Genomic DNA, 19,935 nt, shown 5'->3' with positions numbered 1-19,935 from the left:
CAACAAATACACATCGAGGGGAATGTATGTTTTCAATCTACAGATAGACCTGTGAAGATCCGGGGTACAATAGGTCTTCAGCAACCAACGATTGCCGTAAAAGGCCACTAGGCTTGTTGTAAGAGACGAATAGCGGGTTCGGATGGTCAGGCTCGCTGACTTGGTTGATGCATGTCATCGTATCCCAATTACGTGGATCGATGCTCATGGTGTAAATCACTGGATTGTCTGGTCCAGACTCGATTATTTACAGACCGCCGTCATATAGCTGGAATGTTGCTGAGTGCGGCGTAAAACAACAAACAAACAAACAAACAATCTACAGATAAAACTGAAGCTCCAATAAAATCTGTATGTTCGTTCTTGTATTCAACTTCAAAATTCATCCGTGCTTTTATAGCCAGACTCCGTCGACACGAAATAGTCTGAGAATAAACTGTGTAGGTACGCAAAGGTTGGCCGACTTTCTGGTTGCCTCTTCCAGCAATGCATCATGACGTCATAGTAGGAATCTGGGAAACTCATCGCTCCGGAGGGTTTGGGCATCCGATAACCCGCTCCAATTTGTCGTATAACTTCAGGATTTGACATACCTACAAGCATATAATATACAATATACATGTTAATCACATAGAAAGAGTTGGGTAGATCGGCCAAGACTGGACTAAGGTACACGTGGCTTTCCTTAAAAAATGACGACTTCGTTGCATCACTAGGGGGCGGTCGGGTAGCCTAGTGGTTAAAGCGTTCGCTCGTCACGCCGAAAACCCGGGTTCGATTCCCGACATGGGTACAATGTGTGATGCCAATTTCTGGTGTCACCCGCCGCGATATTGCATGAGTATTGCTAAAAGCGGCGTTAAACCATACTCACTCACTATTGTGTGGAGTAAAATACATTTAGTCAAAGTCAAATATAGGACGCCTGATAAAACTAACCTGGGTACGGGACACGCCCGAAAGTGACGAGTTCATACAGGAGGACTCCAAATGACCACACGTCCGACTTGACAGAGAATTTCCTGTAATTAGCTGCTTCTGGTGCAGTCCACTTAATGGGAAATCTTGATCCTAGAGCAAAATAAATTGTTAAATAGCTGCACGCGGTATTTGTAAAAGCATCGGTCTTAACGTTTCTGCTTTGAATGATTTCTGTGTTTCAGGGCTTTCGGGGAATTAAAACATGATGTATGTATGCATCCATTAAATGTTACTGTTTGTTTGTATGTTATTTTACGCCGCACTCAGCAATATTTCAGCTAAATGACGGCCGTCTGGACCAGGCAATCCAGTGATTGATATCATTAGCATCGCTCAAAGCAATTGGGATGCGATAACATGCATCAACCAAATAAGCGAGCCTGACCACCCGATCCCGTTAGTCGCCTCTTACGACAAGCATTGGTTGCTGAAGACCTATTCTAACCCGGATCTTCACGGGTCAGTTCTAACATGTGCCAAGATGCTCATGTACCTAACAGTACATGCCCCTTGGTTTCTGCCAATGGATCACCTTACTTGCATCAGCCGTATAGTCCACTCCATCTTCAAGAATTCTTGCCAGACCGAAGTCCGCTACCTTGACGTTATGCTGATCTCCGACCAGAATGTTTGCTGTCCTTAAATCTCGGTGAACAAAGTTTTTGCTTTCCAAATACTCCATGCCCTCCGCAATCTGTGGGAATGTAGACGGTGAGGGCGTTATAAGGTAATGTACTCGACCTCCGCAATCTGTGGGAATGTAGACGGTGAGGGCGTTATAAGGTAATGTACTCGACCTCCGCAATCTGTGGGAATGTAGACGGTGTGGGCGTTATAACGTAATGTACTCGACCTCCGCAATCTGTGGGAATGTAGACGGTGAGGGCGTTTAAGGTAATGTACACGACCTCCGCAATCTGTGGGAATGTAGACGGTGTGGGCGTTTAAGGTAATCTACTCGACCTCCGCAATCTGTGGGAATGTAGACGGTGTGGGCGTTTAAGGTAATGTACTCGACCTCCGCAATCTGTGGGAATGTAGACGGTGTGGGCGTTTAAGGTAATGTACTCGACCTCCGCAATCTGTGGGAATGTAGACGGTGTGGGCGTTTAAGGTAATCTACTCGACCTCCGCAATCTGTGGGAATGTGGACGGTGTGGGCGTTTAAGGTAATCTACTCGACCTCCGCAATCTGTGGGAATGTGGACGGTGTGGGCGTTTAAGGTAATGTACTCGACCTCCGCAATCTGTGGGAATGTAGACGGTGTGGGCGTTTAAGGTAATCTACTCGACCTCCGCAATCTGTGGGAATGTAGACGGTGTGGGCGTTTAAGGTAATCTACTCGACCTCCGCAATCTGTGGGAATGTGGACGGTGTGGGCGTTTAAGGTAATCTACTCGACCTCCGCAATCTGTGGGAATGTAGACGGTGTGGGCGTTTAAGGTAATCTACTCGACCTCCGCAATCTGTGGGAATGTAGGCGGTGTGGGCGTTATAAGGTAATCTACTCGACCTCCGCAATCTGTGGGAATGTAGACGGTGTGGGCGTTTAAGGTAATGTACTCGACCTCCGCAATCTGTGGGAATGTAGACGGTGTGGGCGTTATAAGGTAATCTACTCGACCTCCGCAATCTGTGGGAATGCAGACGGTGTGGGCGTTATAAGGTAATCTACTCGACCTCCGCAATATGTGGGAATGTAGGCGGTGTGGGCGTTATAAGGTAATCTACTCGACCTCCGCAATCTGTGGGAATGTAGACGGTGTGGGCGTTATAAGGTAATCTACTCGACCTCCGCAATATGTGGGAATGTAGGCGGTGTGGGCGTTATAAGGTAATCTACTCGACCTCCGCAATCTGTGGGAATGTTGACGGTGTGGGCGTTATAAGGTAATCTACTCGACCTCCGCAATCTTTGGGAATGTAGACGGCGTGGGCGTTTAAGGTAATCTACTCGACCTCCGCAATCTGTGGGAATGCAGACGGTGTGGGCGTTATAAGGTAATCTACTCGACCTCTGCAATCAGTGGGAATGTAGACGGTGTGGGCGTTATAAGGTAATCTACTCGACCTCCGCAATCTGTGGGAATGCAGACGGTGTGGGCGTTATAAGGTAATCTACTCGACCTCCGCAATCTGTGGGGATGTAGATGGTGTGGGCGTTATAAGGTAATCTACTCGACCTCCGCTATCTTTGGGAATGTAGACGGCGTGGGCGTTATAAGGTAATCTACTCGACCTCTGCAATCTGTGGGGATGTAGACAGTGTGGGCGTTATAAGGTAATCTACTCGACCTCCGCAATCTGTGGGAATGTAGACGGTGTGGGCGTTATAAGGTAATCTACTCGACCTCCGCAATCTGTGGGAATGCAGACGGTGTGGGCGTTATAAGGAAATGTACTCGACCTCCGCAATCTGTGGGAATGTAGACGGTGTGGGCGTTATAAGGTAATCTACTCGACCTCCGCAATCTGTGGGAATGTAGACGGTGTGGGCGTTTAAGGTAATCTACTCGACCTCCGCAATCTGTGGGAATGTAGACGGCGTGGGCGTTATAAGGTAATCTACTCGACCTCCGCAATCTGTGGGAATGTAGACGATGTGGGCGTTATAAGGTAATCTACTCGACCTCCGCAATCTGTGGGAATGTAGACGGCGTGGGCGTTATAAGGTAATCTACTCGACCTCCGCAATCTGTGGGAATGTAGACGATGTGGGCGTTATAAGGTAATGTACTCGACTCTATTGTTGTATTTACTCATATAACTTAAATATAATATAATAATATTCTTCTTAGTATTCTCCTGTATGAAACAAACTTTACTTTAAAATCATACTCTTTATTTACCGTGGGACAAAATCAAGTATTCCTTGTTTTTGTTCAATGATGAACGCAATTGTTGTTTCTAAATATTGTATTCATAAGACTGTTACATAGACTGTAAATATAAGAAATGTGTTAAAATAAAATGAAATTTTAACATGAATAATAAACGTATTTTTATATTAAGATACATAGTGAATAGAGATATACATAATCTTAACTTACGGATCGGTTGGACCAACCATAGCCTTAACTGACTATCATCTTAATCTTCACTTAATCTTGCTGGGGGCAACGGGACCTGCAAACTTAAGTAAACCTGGAAAGGGAACATTTAAAGCGAGCTCTGTGTGTAAGCTCGGTTCCGAGCCTCTAATTCAATTCCAATTGAACTCCTTAAATGACGAACAAGTGATACAAAAAAAAAACAACTATTAAGTTGTTGCGACATGGGCAGGACTTGAAGAAACCTGAAGACAAATGCATCAGTCAACTGACTTAATGACTCCAAAATGCATTTGATCAAATCATGATGAAAGCAAATCTTTCCATTCTTAAGTCAATCTTTGTTAGACAGGTCTCCAGAACTCCGTGATACGAGGGCTGGCTGAAAAGTTCTAAGCCTAACTGTGAAAGACCCATACCAAGTCGATGGTTTTCATTTATTTTTCCACATAGTACCCTTCCAGGTTTACACACATTTGCCAGCGATGCTGTAAGGCCTGCCCGGATGCCGGTCAAGAAGAAATTTTCTTCAGCCATCCTAAAAAGTCATTCACAGCGGAAATGACGTCATCATTACTAGGAAAACGGCGACCGGCTAGTTCCTTTTTCATTTTGGGAAACCGGTGGAAGTCTGACGGGGCCAAATCGGGTGAATAAGGGGGATGGTCAATGAGTTCGAAGCCACAATCATGGATCGCTGACATGGCAAGCACCGATTTGGGAACAGGAGCATTGTCTTGGTGGAACAGGACTCCTTTAGTGAGCATTCCCTGTAGCTTTTATAGCTTCACGCAACTGTCTCAGAAGGTCAGTCAGTATAATTTCTTCCATTGATAGTCTGGCCATTTTCAAGATAGCCAATCAGCAGAATACCCTTGGAATCCCAAAAGACTGAAGCCATCACCTTTCCAGCAGAAGGAACCGACTTGGCTTTTTGGGGGGCTCGTGATTCCGGATGCTTTCATTGTTTAGACTGAATTTTGGTTTCTGGTTGAAAGTGATGAATCCAAGTCTCATCCATGGTTACAAACCTGGCCAAAATATCATCGGGATCTGCTTCAAAACGGCATAAATTGTCACGGGACGTCAGGAATCTGACACGTTTCTGATCCGCTGTCAAGAGCTTTGGCACCCATCTTGCAGAAACTTTTGTCATTCCCAACTTGTTGGTGATAATGTGCTCAACCCTCTCATGAGAGATGCCCACAACACTGGCAATATGTCGAGTGGTCAATCGTCGATCAGCCATCACCGTGTCATGCACCCAGGTAATGTTTTCCGGAATGGTTGCTGTTGAAGGCCTTCCTGGACGCGGGTCGTCGTCAAGGCTCTCTCTGTCACGCTTGAATTCCGCAGCCCACTTCTTTACAGTGGAAAAGGAAGGGGCATCATCCCCTAAAGTGGAGACCATGTCAGCATGTATCTGTGTTGGAGTTAGCCCTTTCAGTTGCAGGTACTTGATGACTACCCTATAGCCAGTTTTGTCCATTTCTGGTGATTTCAATGGGCAGGTTCACAAGATGTTCTGGTACAAAGACAATAATAAGACTACAGTTGCAGTTCTTATGTCTATGATTCATTAAATGATTGTACCTGTTGGTGGCAAAAGTTTGTTTCAATCCGATTGAGATATCCCACTTAGGCTTAGAACTTTTCAGCCAGCCCTCATACCAGGAGTGTTGCCTGGTCACACTTTCAGTAATAGTCCACATTGGTTCCACATGCGACAAGTATTTAGCAAAGTGTACTCCATAGTCCACACATGGGGCCATGTATTACAGTCGTTGTATTAAGTACTGGTGTCGACTACTTAGATTACATGAAACAAGATATCCGTATGCCTGTTACCATATGTTAAAAGCATTTGATGAAAATGGTCAAACTAACTGGGTTTTTTATATAAGACAATTATTGTTTCAAACTGGTCTTCATGTGTGTGGTTGTCTCAGGATTGCGGCGATATGAAATGCTTCGTGGTTATATTCAAACAACGATGTTAAGATATAGAATTCCAAAACTGGCATTAGAAAATCACAAATTCTTCTTTCCTTGATGTTTATTCATCTAAATAAATCACCACTCGAACCAGAAAAATATCTATCTACTTTAGCATGTGGAAGAGATCTTCTTAGAGCTTTATGTAAATTCCGTTGTTTAAGCCATAATCTAAATGTACAGAAAACTCATTTTAATACAACCACAGAGCCATCGTTTAGTTTATGTATGAAATGTAACCGCTATGAAATAGAAATTGAATACCATTTTCTGTTAATTTGTCCTTTTTATAAAAGTAGTAGAGACAATTTAATTCCAAAATGTTACCATGTGCAACCATCTGTCCCAAAATTTATCAATTTTCTATCTACCAGAAATGATTGTGTTATTAAAAACCTGTCCATATATTTAAAAAGACATTTACCTATGTAAATACATATGTCAAAAAAGATGAACGTGTGTTGTAAGAAACTTTGTGCGAGTGCATAGTATATATTATTCCTGTAAATGAACTCTGGGCCATGTGGCCTTCATTCATGAATAAACTTCTTCTACATGGGGTCACACGAGGATGCTATATGACTCCGAGGTTTTACATTTTCAACCAAAACTGAAGAAACTATCGGGATACCATACGGTGAACCAATATAGTAGTCGCGGTATATAATTAATTCGATGATGGCCGAAAGAAAGACCACGTGGAGCATGCAGCCAACTGAAGTCATGACATATAAGATTGAACACCCTTTCATCTCCTGTCCCGGTGGCGCAGTGAGAAAACAGTGAGTTACAATACTGAACATGATATGTGAGGTTCGATTCAAGTCATTTCGTGTGAAGGAAATTGTGACCCTTAACAAGTCAAAAAGCGACATTAGACGCATATTAAAATGCTGTTAAAATAAGTCAACTGTAACAACAAGGTCCTTCAATTCAAATGTAGAAATTTTCAAGCAGGTCTTACAATTCAAATGCAAAACATCTCAGCAGGTTTCGCTTGAAATTGGTACCTATCTAAAGATTACTATGAGTCAGCGAGGTACCTCCAACACTACAGGCAAAAGTGGCAGTAGGTTTGTAGAAACACGCAGACACAAGTTTTCACACGGAGATAATTGAGATAATGATCACATCAACATCTGAAAAATTAGCCCAACAACAGCCGACTCACCTGACTTGCCATATTGATTAAATCGGGGAATTTAATGCTGCTTCCCTTATCCTTCCTGATGTAGTCCAGCAGGGAGCCGTTAACCATCAGCTCCGTGATGATGAGGATGGGCTCCTCACTGCTGCACACGGCCCTCAGCTGAACCAGCTTCTTGTGACGCAGCTGGTGCATGATCTTAGCCTCCTCCAGGAACGCCTCCGGGGACATCGTGCCCGGCTTCAGCGACTTCACGGCAACGTCTAGAATATTCCACAGTTTGCCTGAAATTGGTAAAATCCTGTTAAGCAGTCATAATTTCACTCAGATTATGCCAACTTATTTGCAATTTGGGTCGTAGAGTGAGTGAGTGAGTTTCTTTACGCCGCTTTTAGCAAAATTCCAGCAATATCACGGCGGGGGGCACCAGAAATGGGCTTCACACATTGTACCCATGTCGGGAATCGAACCCGGGTCTTCGGCGTGACGAGCTAACGCTTTAACCACTAGGCTACCCGACCGCCCAAATGGGTCGTAGAAGTGTGCTATTAACACTGTTATGTCGCACAAAGTTAAATCATTGCCCATCAACTTCACAGTACCCATTCACTCCAAGAGAGAGCCTATTCCAAACTGGGACAGTGAACATTTCTACTGAACCGAATTCTTCAAACTCTCGCCATGTCGTACTTTATCACCTGCACATGATTCTAATATAGTGCTCAGCAAAAAGTGTAAAAGAAGTATATATGTGTTAATGTTTATTTTCTTCGCATGCTTTCAAAAAGAGTTTTTTAGTTGTTTATGTATTTTTCAATCTTATATTGACATTCACAACAATCATTTCTGCACATTCTGCGTCATGTATCAACTGAAGATCGTATAATATAAGAGTGAGTGAGTTGGGTTCGAGTCGCTATGAACCGTTTTTCAGTTACATCATAGGGAGTGAGTTGGGTTTAGCGCCGCTTTTAACAGTATTCCAGTTATATCATGGCGTGTCAGCTTAATGTGGCAGGAAAGCCCGAAGTTACATCATAGCTTAACGTGGGAGGAAATGACGAAGGTGTTTTAACGGACAATGTCCTGACAAACCCAGAGAAAAGATATCTTCCCGAGGCAAGGGAGGTAACTAACTATAAAAGTCTAGTTGCCATTGACCAATCAGATTCCATCTCATATCACTTACATTTACTTCATACAAGTCAGGACGATCTGATCGGTAATCAAGATCTATATTGTGACAAAACGGGTCTTACATCACGAAGTGCACCAAATCTCGTGAGCACCTTGATTAAAAACTTGAAAATATTTGGAAAATATCTTTTGACGCCGAGTTGGCGGTACACATGCTTTGCAAATCCTGCATCGACCGTAATATGGATGGCAGTATACAAACCGGATGTCGATTTCGTTACGCGATTTTGTTTGGACTATGCATAGACTCGTTAGTCCAGCCAAAATATACCTCCATAATGCAAGCCCAGTTTGCGAAGGGTAGAAACTGGACTTTTACAGTCAGTTAACTCCCTTGCCTCGAGAAGATTGGCCAAAGGCGAGGCTGAGGTTCCAAACAAGAAGGTGTGCGCGCGTGTGTGATGTATCAGTTTTGTTTGCCGTGTGAAGTAATATTCCAGCTAAACGACATCGGACCTCAAATAATGGAGTCTGGACTAGACAATCCAGTGATTTATTTTATGAGAAACGATCCATGCCCTCGGGGCACGGTGACACACAACCAACCAAGTCACCGAGCCTGACCACCGGTCAAGGGAAAATACAGGGAAAATGAAGCTGCACGGTGATCTATCAGAGAGCATCTTTGAAGGGAAAATAGTTTATACCCGTGAAGATTCCGGGGTAGAATAGGTCTTCAGCAACCCATGCCTGCCGTAAAAAGCGACTATGCTTGTCGTAAAAGGCGACTAACGGGATCGGGTGGTCAGGCTCGCTGACTTGGTTGATGCATGTCATCGATCCCGATGACATTAATCCCTGGATTGTCGGTTCCAGACTCGATTATTTACAGACCGCCGTCATATAGCTGTAATATTGCTGAATGCGGCGTTAAACAACAAACAAAACAAAACAAAACCAAAAACATCCAACAGGGGTTTTGAATTTTGACCAGTTTTCACCACCTACCCCGAGCCTGACAAATATTTTCATTTACATTACAAATTAATTAATGTTAAAATATACGTGGGTTAATGTACTTGGATTATAAGATTGTTGTTGTACGTAATGTCAAACCCGAAGTCCCAACGGGGCCCCAAACAAAGTACAGTAAACTACGTTTATAACGAACACGCATGTTACGAACTGTTGTTGTTTTTGTCCCGGGCATTTGCCGTGCATATGTTGTATATGTGCTTATAAGAACAACGGTTATAACGGACTAAAATTAGTGGTCCCTTTGGGCTCGTTACAACCGTAGTTTAAGGGAGCCATCTCTCTAGATTGAACTGATGAGTGCGGTATATGCATTTAATAAGAATCAATAAGTATCAATCTACCGTGAAAGTATTATTGAGTAGATATGGAACACTGGTTCACCAATTAACTTCCTTGGCCATAAAAAGAACAAATGAATATATACGTAAAGCCATCACATACACACTCCTTATTGAGTTTATTACATTAACACTCCCTTCTTATATCGCTTTGCATTACGACTCCTGTTTTACAATATACTATATGACTGACAACTGTCTGGTCCGTTGGTTGGTTTGTTGTTTAACGCCGCTCTCAGCAATATTCCAATATGACGGCGGTCTGTAAATAATCGAGTCTGGGCCAGACAATCCAGTGAATGACATCATGAGCATCGATCCCAATTGCGTGACTACCCTATCCCGTTAGTCGCATTTTACGACAAGCATAGTCGCCGTTTGCGGCAAGCATGGGTTGCTGAAGCCCTATTCTACCCCGGGTCTTCACGGGTCGTCTGGTCTGAATCCCGAAATTACAGTGCCGTGACGCATCGGCATGAACATAAACATTATTAATGTGCGATTTATTTCTTACCTTTCCACACCTCACCGAAACATCCTTGCCCAAGCTTTTGTTGTGTCTGTACTGCGCTCCGATCCACCTGTAGTTCCCGGAAGTGAACTGGTGGTGGAAGCTTCGGACACGCCCCTGCCAGCTTCCTGCTTATCCCATCTGGATGTTCTGGCGAATATACAGTAAACAAGACTCATAGGACTGATTGCATGCAGAGTTGCGTCCCTTGGGCACGCCAGAAACCTTTGACAGTAGAGCCGTATCATATGCTACGGGGCACGGGTGGCCCAGTCGTCTAAGGCGCCGCAATTCGCTGTGCAGAGTTGCGTCCCCTTGGCACGCCAGGAACCTATGACAGGTACAACCGTATCACGTGCTACGGGGGCACGGGTGGCCCAGTCGTCATTCGCTGTGCAGAGTTGCGTCCCTTGGGTACGCCAGAAACCTATGATTGTGGGTTCAAATCCCGGATCGCCCTCATTATGTTTCTAGGTTTGTCAGCACCATACCCGTGCTCGTGGGTTTCACAGAAGTAAACGTCTGAGACCTGCACCACTTCGGGCTTTCCTCCCACATTAAGCTGATACGCCGTGATATAACTTGAATAATGTCAAAAGCGGCGTTAAACCCAACACACTAACTCACTTACATAGGAGTGATTGTCAATATATAATATCGACGCGAGAGGAAAACCAATCTCGATTGTCTGCCCAGATTCCCTTAGGCGTAAAAGGCAAAATAGTGATGACACCAGGTGTTCGCGAAAAGGGTATCTCCTGTTGTACCGTTGGAATATAAAAATGTCTGTTTGTTGCCTAACGCCACAGCAGTGCTCCTGCCATACAACGGCGCCCTGTAAACAATCGAGTCTGGATCAGACAATCCAGTGATTGTGGACCAGACCGTACAGTGGTAATCCAGTGACTCAACACCCCATCATGAGCTAAGCATTAATTTTTATGACGTGTTACAATACTTATTGATTTTTTCAACAAAAGTAGGAAAGAAATAACATCAAGTTACAAGTTACAAAAAAAGTTCAGAACACAGGCGCACGAATTATTTCTCTTAAAACCAAATCAGACAATATCTTTCCTGTTTTAAAATCCTTACATTGGCTTCCGGTTAAACAGCGGTTTGACTTCAAACTCCTCAGCATAACCTTCAAGTGCCTTCACAATGAAGCTCCCGGATATCTCATAACTCGTCACAAGATACATCCCTGCAAGATCAGGCCCGTGACGATCCGGGGTAGAAAAGGTCTTCAGCATCCCATGCTTGCCGTAAAAGGCAACTAACAGGATCGGGTGGTCAGGCTAGCTGACTTGGTTGATGCATGTCATCGTATCCCATTTGCAAATATTGATGCTCATGATGTCAATCACTGGATTGTCTGGTCCAGACTCGACTATTTACAGACCATCGTTATATAGCTGGAATATTGCTGAGTGCGGCGTTAAACAACAAACCAACAAACATCTCGACGATCTCGGCTACAGCGACAAATCATAGAACGACCTCGGCTACAGTGACACATAACAGTATGGAATGTAATGTAAATAATATTCAATATTTATATATTTCTTTAGGACTTAGAAAAGTATATCTTTTATATGTTACTTATAACGATGCGCCTGGCAAGTTGCACCGGGACTGTTTCATTAAACCTAATATTAAACTGGATATGACAAAATGGACTTGACCAGGAAGACAGCGGATTACATACGTTTATGGTGGTTTACAAGATCTATCATGCTTGAGAATGGTGTCTTCGGGTTGAGAAAGAATCCTCCACTGTCTAATTTCTTGATTCGGTAATGCTTGACACATGGCTTCTTGTGTTGGTCTGCGTCTCGTATAGACAACACGTGGGTCGATTTGTCTGGAACATTAGGAAAACAAGGGGTGAATGAGTTGGATTTTCCTCCGCTTTTAATGTTTGTTTGTTTGTTGTTTAACGCCGCACTCAGCCATATTCCAGCTATATGACGACGGTCTGTAAAATAATCGAGTCTGGACCAGACAATCCAGTGTTTAACATCATGAGCATAGATCCACGCAATTGGGATCGATTACATGTATCAAACAAGTCAGCGAGCCTGACCACCCGATCCCGTTTGTCGCCTCTATCGACAAGCATAGTCGCCTTTTACGGCAAGTATGGGCTGCTGAAGACCTATTCTACCCCGGAATCTTGACGGGTCCCTCCGCTTTTAAACAGTATCTCAGTTATATCACGGTGTTTTTTAGAGGAAGGTCCAAAGTGATGGAGGATCTAGATGTTTAGAAGCATCACTTTGGTTAAACCCATGAACACGAGATTGCTGCTGAAAACCCAGTTCTGGTCAAATCTGATCATCAAATTCTGGGACCTGTGGAGATCAGGGGTAGAATATGTCTTCAGCAACCCATTCTTGCCGTAAAAGGCGACTATGCTTGTCGTAAGAGGATACTAACGGGATCGGGTGGTCAGGCTCGCTGACTTGGTTGATGCATGTCATCGTATCCCAATTACGTTGATCGATGCTCCATGATGTCAATCACTGGATTGTCTGGTCCAGACACGATTATTTACAGACCGCCGTCATATAGCTGGAATATTGCTGAGTGCAGCGTTAAACAACAAACAAACAAAAAAACATTAGATTCTGGCCCGACTAAGGGTGTATTCTCTTCACGGCGAATTCCGATGCCTCAGACTCCGGGGTAGGTATGAACGACGTAACCTATTCCCCAGTGGTAAGATCGATTTGATTCACACAGCATTGAAGTACGTACGAGTTTCATAGCACATATTTTGTAAAAGACATGTTCGATTTCTTTTTTGTAAGTTATTTACTGAGAGAGAGGACAGGGTCAAGTGTATGTCCATCTGCTTAACCCCTTAACATAGGCCTAATTTATGCATGTTTTGGAAAATATATCATTTTTAATATTAAAGAGGAAGAGAATAGCAATTAAAACAATACAAATTAAAAACTCCGACCAGTTGCATTATATATATACATGTAGTGTTCAGAAGGTGTTCGCGCCTCTAAAGATAATATCAATACTGGTTGTATAATCTATGTTCTTTAAATTTGACAACATGGGAAGTAATCGATTTAATCGATCATGCTTTTCGGTGCAATTCTAATACATTCAACATGGGCAAAGTGCACGTTTTGCTGTTTAAGGGTGCTGTGGTATAATGTAGTGGTGAAAGCGTCCGATCGTCACGCCCAAGTCCCGGTTTGGATTCCATGCATAATATTGGTACAATGTCTGAAGTCCATTTCTGGGGTCATCGACTTAATGTCGTTGCAATATTGCTTAACGTGGCGTAAAACCTCCCTCGCTCCTCCACTCACTCACTCACTTACTCACTCACACACCCACCCACCCACCCAGTCACTCACTCACTCACTGACCCAATCACTCACCTGTGGACTCTCGGATAAGGAATGTTCCGGGTTTGTTGCCAGCATGAAGAAGCATGTCATTCGAATCGTTACGATTAAAATCAAACCACCAACTGAAAAATCAAATATTGAATCTTTTATCAAAATTAGCCCTGAACAGTTCATAAGATATCGGCTATGTTAGATGTTTGAGCTCCATCATTCCATGGCGATGTCTCACCACAACTGTCAGCACCAATCCATGATACATTGGCCTCTATGCGCGTACTATACGTAATTACTCGTACAAACAAATATACGAACGTACGAACACATACGCCCCGTGAAGATCCGGGATAGAATTGGTCTTCAGCAACCCATGCTTGCCGTAAAAGGCGACTGTGCTTGACGACTAACGAGATCGGGTGGTCAGGCTCGCTGACTTGGTTGATTCATGTCATCGTATCCCAATTGTGTGGATCGATGTTCATGGTGTCAATCACTGGATTGTCTGGTCCAGCCTCGATTATTTACAGACCGCCGTCATGTAGCTGGAATATTGCTGAGTGCGGCGTTAAACAACAAACCAACCAACCAATCCTTCCGTGCGGACTTACTCTTGTGCTTGCGGCGAATCATCGTCCTTGCACACATAGTTCAAGGGGATGTACCCCTTCTTTCCCGTGACGATGTTGGTGGCCATCCACCAGTCGCTGTCCTGACTGAAACAACAATGTATGAAAATGCAAGTGCCACACAGATGTTATTACACGAGGAGGTGATGCTGAATTTGCTGAATTTACGACAGTGTTACAGAAGGTCTGTATCATACGAGGGTGAAATTCTTAAATTCATATAAGTAGAAATCACGAATGTAGCCACGTCATAATCCATCACAAATATGATCTACACTGAAGAAGCAGCATTGTCTGCAGTAGTACTAGAATTGGCAACCAATACGTTGTCGTAAAAGGTTGGTTGGTTGGTTGTTTAACGCCGCACTCAGCAATATTCCAGCTATATGATGGCGGTCTGTAAATAATCGAGTTTGGACAATCCAGTGATCGATATCGTGAGCAATTGAGATACAATGACATGCATCAACCAAGTCAGCGAGTCTGACCACCCGATCCCGTTAGTCGCCTTTTACGACAAGCATAGTCGCCTTTTACGGCATGCATGGGTTGCTGAAGACCTATTCTACTCCGGATCTTCACGGGTCATATGGATGATAAAGATAGTTACGAAATGGTCAAATATTCATATTCATATACTGAGTATTGTCCACCACGTCGGTGCAATATGTCCGTTACATACAAGTATGCTCTTTGGAATTCACCATTCCATTTGGAAATCATCAGATGCTGAGCAACACCTGTAGACACCTGAGCACCACCTGTAGACACCTGTGTAAACCATATACAGGTACCTGTACATTCCGAAATAGGACGCTAGTGTAAGTGTTTCACACGTGAGACACGCATTGTTATGAGACAAAATAAGCTCGACTGGGATTAACAATTTCATTTGATATCATAAAGTCGTTGCACTCATATCACCGCGTCCATGGTCTAGTGGTAGAGCGTCCGCCCGGAGAGCGGAAGGTCCGGGGTTCGATCCCCGACCGCGTCATACCAAAAGACGTTAAAAGATGGTACTTGTTGTCACATTGCCTGACGCTCGCCATTAAGGGGCTAAAACAAGGACTGGTCGGCTCGGTATACTGTGTCTGAGTGGGATATTGATGTTAAACTGCGGCATGGTATCTTAGTGGGCTAGCACTATAAATCGGCATCAGTCAGGACTAGTACAGCGGCCACACAAACGCACACACACGTGCATGGACGTCGCTATATAAGTGCAATGATCTTGGACGCGACGTTAAACCCCATTTCACCTCACCCAACCCGTTGTACTCATATACAATCAGATGTTCTAACTTAACACTGTATTTTGACCTTGTTTCATCCACCCGAAAGCGGTCTCCCAGTTTGAAGGGCAAATCGTCTTCATGTGTTCCTTTATAGTCGTACATAGCCCGATATATGGTCTCTGGAAACAGTAAGAAAAGTAAAATAGTAAAAGAAATTATTTTGAGTTTGTAATTGAAAAATGAGTAAGTGAGTATGTTTTTACGCCGCTTTTAGCAATATTCAAGCAATATCACGGTGGTGGACACCAGGCTTCACACATCGTACCCATGTCGGGAATCGAACCCGGTTTTCGGCGTGACGAGCGAACGCTTTGACCACTAGGCTACCCGACCGCCCCATTTGAAAATTGAGAGAACTTGTTTATCTATTGTAAAAAGTAATGTGTGTCTGGTCATTTTGTGTAAAAATAAATGGGTTCAATGAAAAATGGGATTAAAAATGAATTTGCAACTAAAATACTCCTACCTTGTTTGAAAATTAAATTTGTGCCGAAATAAGCCAAATTTCTTGATTTTCAAAGATAAGCTGTCTGAGTTACCAATCAGCAGATGTGTATTCTGCGAAATTGTTTGCAGTTTTTAAAAGTTTTCAATCAAATGATTTGTTTTAAAATAAAACCATGTAAGAGTATTCTTTGCCTGACGACTAAGCACCATTACAGTTCATTATTTTATATTATATCGCTAACTTTTAATTATTAATTGAAAATCAAACATATGATAACAACCACTGATAGGTCCCGGTTCGCCCCGATTATGTTTCTAGGTTTGTCAGCACCATACCCGTGCTCGTGGGTTTCGCCGAAGTGGTAAACGTCTGAGACCTGCATCACTTCGGGCTTTCCTCCCACATTAAGCTGACACGCCGCGATATGACTGGAATACTGTTAAAAGCGGCGTTAAACCCAACTCACTCCCTCACTCCACAGATAGGTGTTGTTTCTATTGCTCCTCGGTCTATATGAAACAACATGGTCTTTCTTTGATTACAATCTCAACACACACACACACACACACACACACACACACACACGCATTAATCTGACACGGCGTAATACAACTGGAATATTGATAAACCCAACTCACTCATTTAATCACACACGCTACACATCTATCATTGAACATGTGGAGATATATGCATGTCGCGCCCATATTTCGAGCTTGGACTGGAAATGAGTGAGTGTTGTTTTACACCGCAGTCACCACATACAAAGGCAGACTGTAAATAAACAAAGCGCGGTCAGGAAAACCAGTGGTTGACAGCACGAGCAACAATCCGAGCCGTCGGGGCACAATGACAATAATCAGTAGATACACTCAGCGGAACACGATCCTGCGCATGCGCCCCTTTCAACAAACCGATCATAGCTCTACGACCTTTTAAGTCTATGTTAAAGTATGGGAGTTACGATCATCTTTGAGCTACGCTCGCTTTGTGAAACGGGTTCCAGCTGATTCTTGTCGGCTCATACTAAAATAATAGGATACCTTTGATCTATTCTATCCAGGAATCATCATGGAGACTCTTGTCTTAATAGTTCTAAGTCTTAATAGTTAAACACGTTTTAGTAAAATTAAGAAACTGAGACATTTTAAAACTACTCACTCTCTTGTTTCGGATAAACAGTGATATCATCCATACTGATATTGTTGTGTTTTCCATCTTTTCGGCACTGACAGTTCCCCATAGTGCCTAAAGATCTGGTTCACAAAATGCAAAACCTGGAGAAAAAATTATGTGTTTAATATCACTGACAGACACGATAAACACTAACGCAACAAAATATTAACAAATCATGGGCACTATTATGTGATTAGAAAGGGCGGGTACCATCCAACCATGACCAACGCAAAAAAATGGCACAAAGTAAAATAAAATCGATCAATGAATTGGAGCACTTTGCTCAGATTTTTTTCTCCAATATGGCAAATAGCATTGTATCTATGTGAGCCAACGTTTATTGTGTATCATTGCCTGCATCTATACATGTTTGTTTGTTTGTTTGATGTTTAACGCCGTAGCAATTTTCCAGCCATATGACGGCGGTCTGTAAATAATCGAGTCTGGACCAGACAATCCAGTGATTGACATCATGAGCATCGATCCACGAAATTGGGATCGCTGACATGTATCAACCAAGTCAGCGAGGCTGACCACCCGATCCCGTTCGTCGCCTCTTACGACAAGCATAGGCGCCTTTTACGGCAAGTATGGGTTGCTGAAGACCTAATCTACCCCGCGTTTTCACGGGTCGGGAGGGGGGTAGGGGGGCGTATTGTAGCCACCCTCCTCTCGAGTTCACATAACCTATTTAAAGCTTCCAAATACGCGAGAGGCTAACCCTGTGTTGAAATTATCCGAAAAAAGTTGTCACCCGAGTCGATGTCATATAAACAAGCTATCTACCTACTCCATTACTCACCCAAATATGTCCGTGTTGGGAGACCAGTTTCGTTTCATTGAAAGCTTTTGTCCATGGAGGATGTGTGCGTCATCTATTGCAACGTGCCTACCTATTACCTGACAGGTAACTGCGGCTAAAACACAAGTGGGAACTCCATAGAAAACAACGTCCACGTCACTGACTTCATGCAAGTTGGGCGTCAGTAGGTCTTTATTAAGTGAAGTTCGACAGACGCAGTTTGTTGTATGGCGCGAGTGACTGAATAGTCCGGGCGGTAAGAAGGACGTAGTGTGGTCTTTGTAATAGCTATCGCCAAATGGCGCTTGTATAGAATGGAGAATGTCTTGCATGCTCAGTTCTGGTTATGCCTTAAGTTGTATCTATTGAAAGAGGAAAACATTATTATGTTAATATACGGGTGCGGCACTTCGGTGCATATACCCTCTGCATAATGGTAACTATTGTTCTCTGCAAAAGTCACTTTAGCCCTGAAAAAAATACCCCACAGATACTTTTTTATCGAACACGTCTACGTTCTACGCAACTCCACTGTAAATAACGATATCAGTTAAAGCTTATTCATGTTTGTTTGTTTTGTTCGTTTGTTGTTTAACGCCGCACTATGACGACGGTCTGTAAAATAATCGAGTCTGGACCAGATTATCCAGTGATTGACATCATGAGCATCGATCCACGCAATTGGGATCGATGACATGCATCAACCAAGTCAGTGAGCCGGACCACCCGATCCCGTTAGTCGCCTTTTACGACAAGCATAGTTTCCTTTTACGGTAAGTATGGTTGCTGAAGACCTATTCTACCCCGGATTTTCACGCTTATTAATGTAAAAAAAATATGACGATGTGTGGCTCGTGTGTTGTTGTTTCCTCGAACCCCGGGATTGGCAAACTCTACAACTATACTGACGGGAAAAAGAAACTATACCAAAGTATTTCTTATTAAAAAAATATCACATCAGCACTGAACTTGAGTTTTCATTGTCAAACAAAATCGCATGAACGCAGCTTCATCATTACTGAGCTTAAAAAATCCTGCTTCTTCCCGAATATGGACTTGATCGAACTTTTTTCATTCAAAATAGGATGCACGTGCATCACGACAAAATGGCTCGGATCAGTATAAAATCCGCCAATCTGTATGTTTTACACCACAACCGTACCGACCACAACAGCTGACATGCCGAGACTGACCGCACAAGAGCGAGAGAGAGCAACTGGGATGTTGCAGTTGGGAGCACGCCATGCCCATGTTGCTCGCATCTTCAACTGCACAAGAACAACGATAACGAGGCTGCAGACACGACTCACACAAACAGGTCGTACAGATGACAGGCCAAGAAGTGGAAGACCCAGGGTCACAACCGCCAATGAAGATCGGTACCTCCGCATCTTACATCTACGCAATCGTTTCGTCACTGTGACGTCATCGGCAGCCACAGCCTTACATCATGTGGTCAGCAGAAGGACAGTTGCCAGGCATCTTCGACAACACGGAATTCGGGCCTACCGGCCCTTCCGCGGGATGACCTTGAGCCGTCGTGACGGACGTAACCGCCTCCATTGGGCAAGAATGGTACAGCGGTGGCAAAACAGGAACTGGCAACGAATTCTATTCTCTGATGAGAGCAGGTTTCAGTTGTATCGAGCTGATGGCCGTGTGCGTGTGTATCGTCGGAGAGGAGAGAGAACAGCCCAATGTTGTGTTCAGGACACCGTGCCATTCGGTGGTGGAAGCGTCATGGTCTGGGGTGGGATTTGCAGGGACCGTACAACAGACCTGGTTGTCTTTGACCGTAATTTAAATGCTCAAGTCTACATCGACCATGTATTGCGTCCTGTGGTGCTTCCCTTCCTCCAGAGGAATCCTAGAGTAAGCTTCCAACAGGACAACGCTCGCCCCCACACCGCCAGGATCACCAGAGACTTCCTAACTGCAAATAATGTAAACCTTTTGCAATGGCCAGTAAGATCGCCTGACTTAACACCCATTGAGCACTTGTGGGACTATCTGGACAGA

At 43.7% G+C, this 19,935-nt stretch overlaps 1 protein-coding gene across 1 annotated transcript; it reads right to left on the bottom strand.

The window, feature by feature from the left end:
* Positions 1-202: 202 nt before the first annotated feature.
* LOC124114472 (proto-oncogene tyrosine-protein kinase Src-like) lies at positions 203-18,182 on the bottom strand. Its single transcript, XM_046475041.2, has 11 exons — positions 17,917-18,182; positions 17,100-17,215; positions 15,519-15,612; positions 14,178-14,282; positions 13,603-13,694; positions 11,907-12,062; positions 10,202-10,348; positions 7,199-7,458; positions 1,519-1,675; positions 940-1,071; positions 203-593 (listed from the first exon to the last, which is right to left on the bottom strand). Exons 2-11 carry the CDS (start codon positions 17,179-17,181, stop codon positions 376-378), a joined length of 1,443 nt encoding a protein of 480 aa, XP_046330997.2. The 5' UTR covers positions 17,182-17,215; positions 17,917-18,182; the 3' UTR covers positions 203-375.
* Positions 18,183-19,935: the final 1,753 nt, after the last annotated feature.

This window comes from Haliotis rufescens, unplaced genomic scaffold (assembly GCF_023055435.1).
Source record: "Haliotis rufescens isolate VD_foot unplaced genomic scaffold, xgHalRufe1.0.p SCAF_2, whole genome shotgun sequence".
In the NCBI taxonomy this organism is placed as follows: Eukaryota; Metazoa; Mollusca; class Gastropoda; order Lepetellida; family Haliotidae; genus Haliotis; species Haliotis rufescens.
Note: the sequence above shows the minus strand (reverse complement) of the source record. Positions and strands in the feature narration are given on the sequence as shown.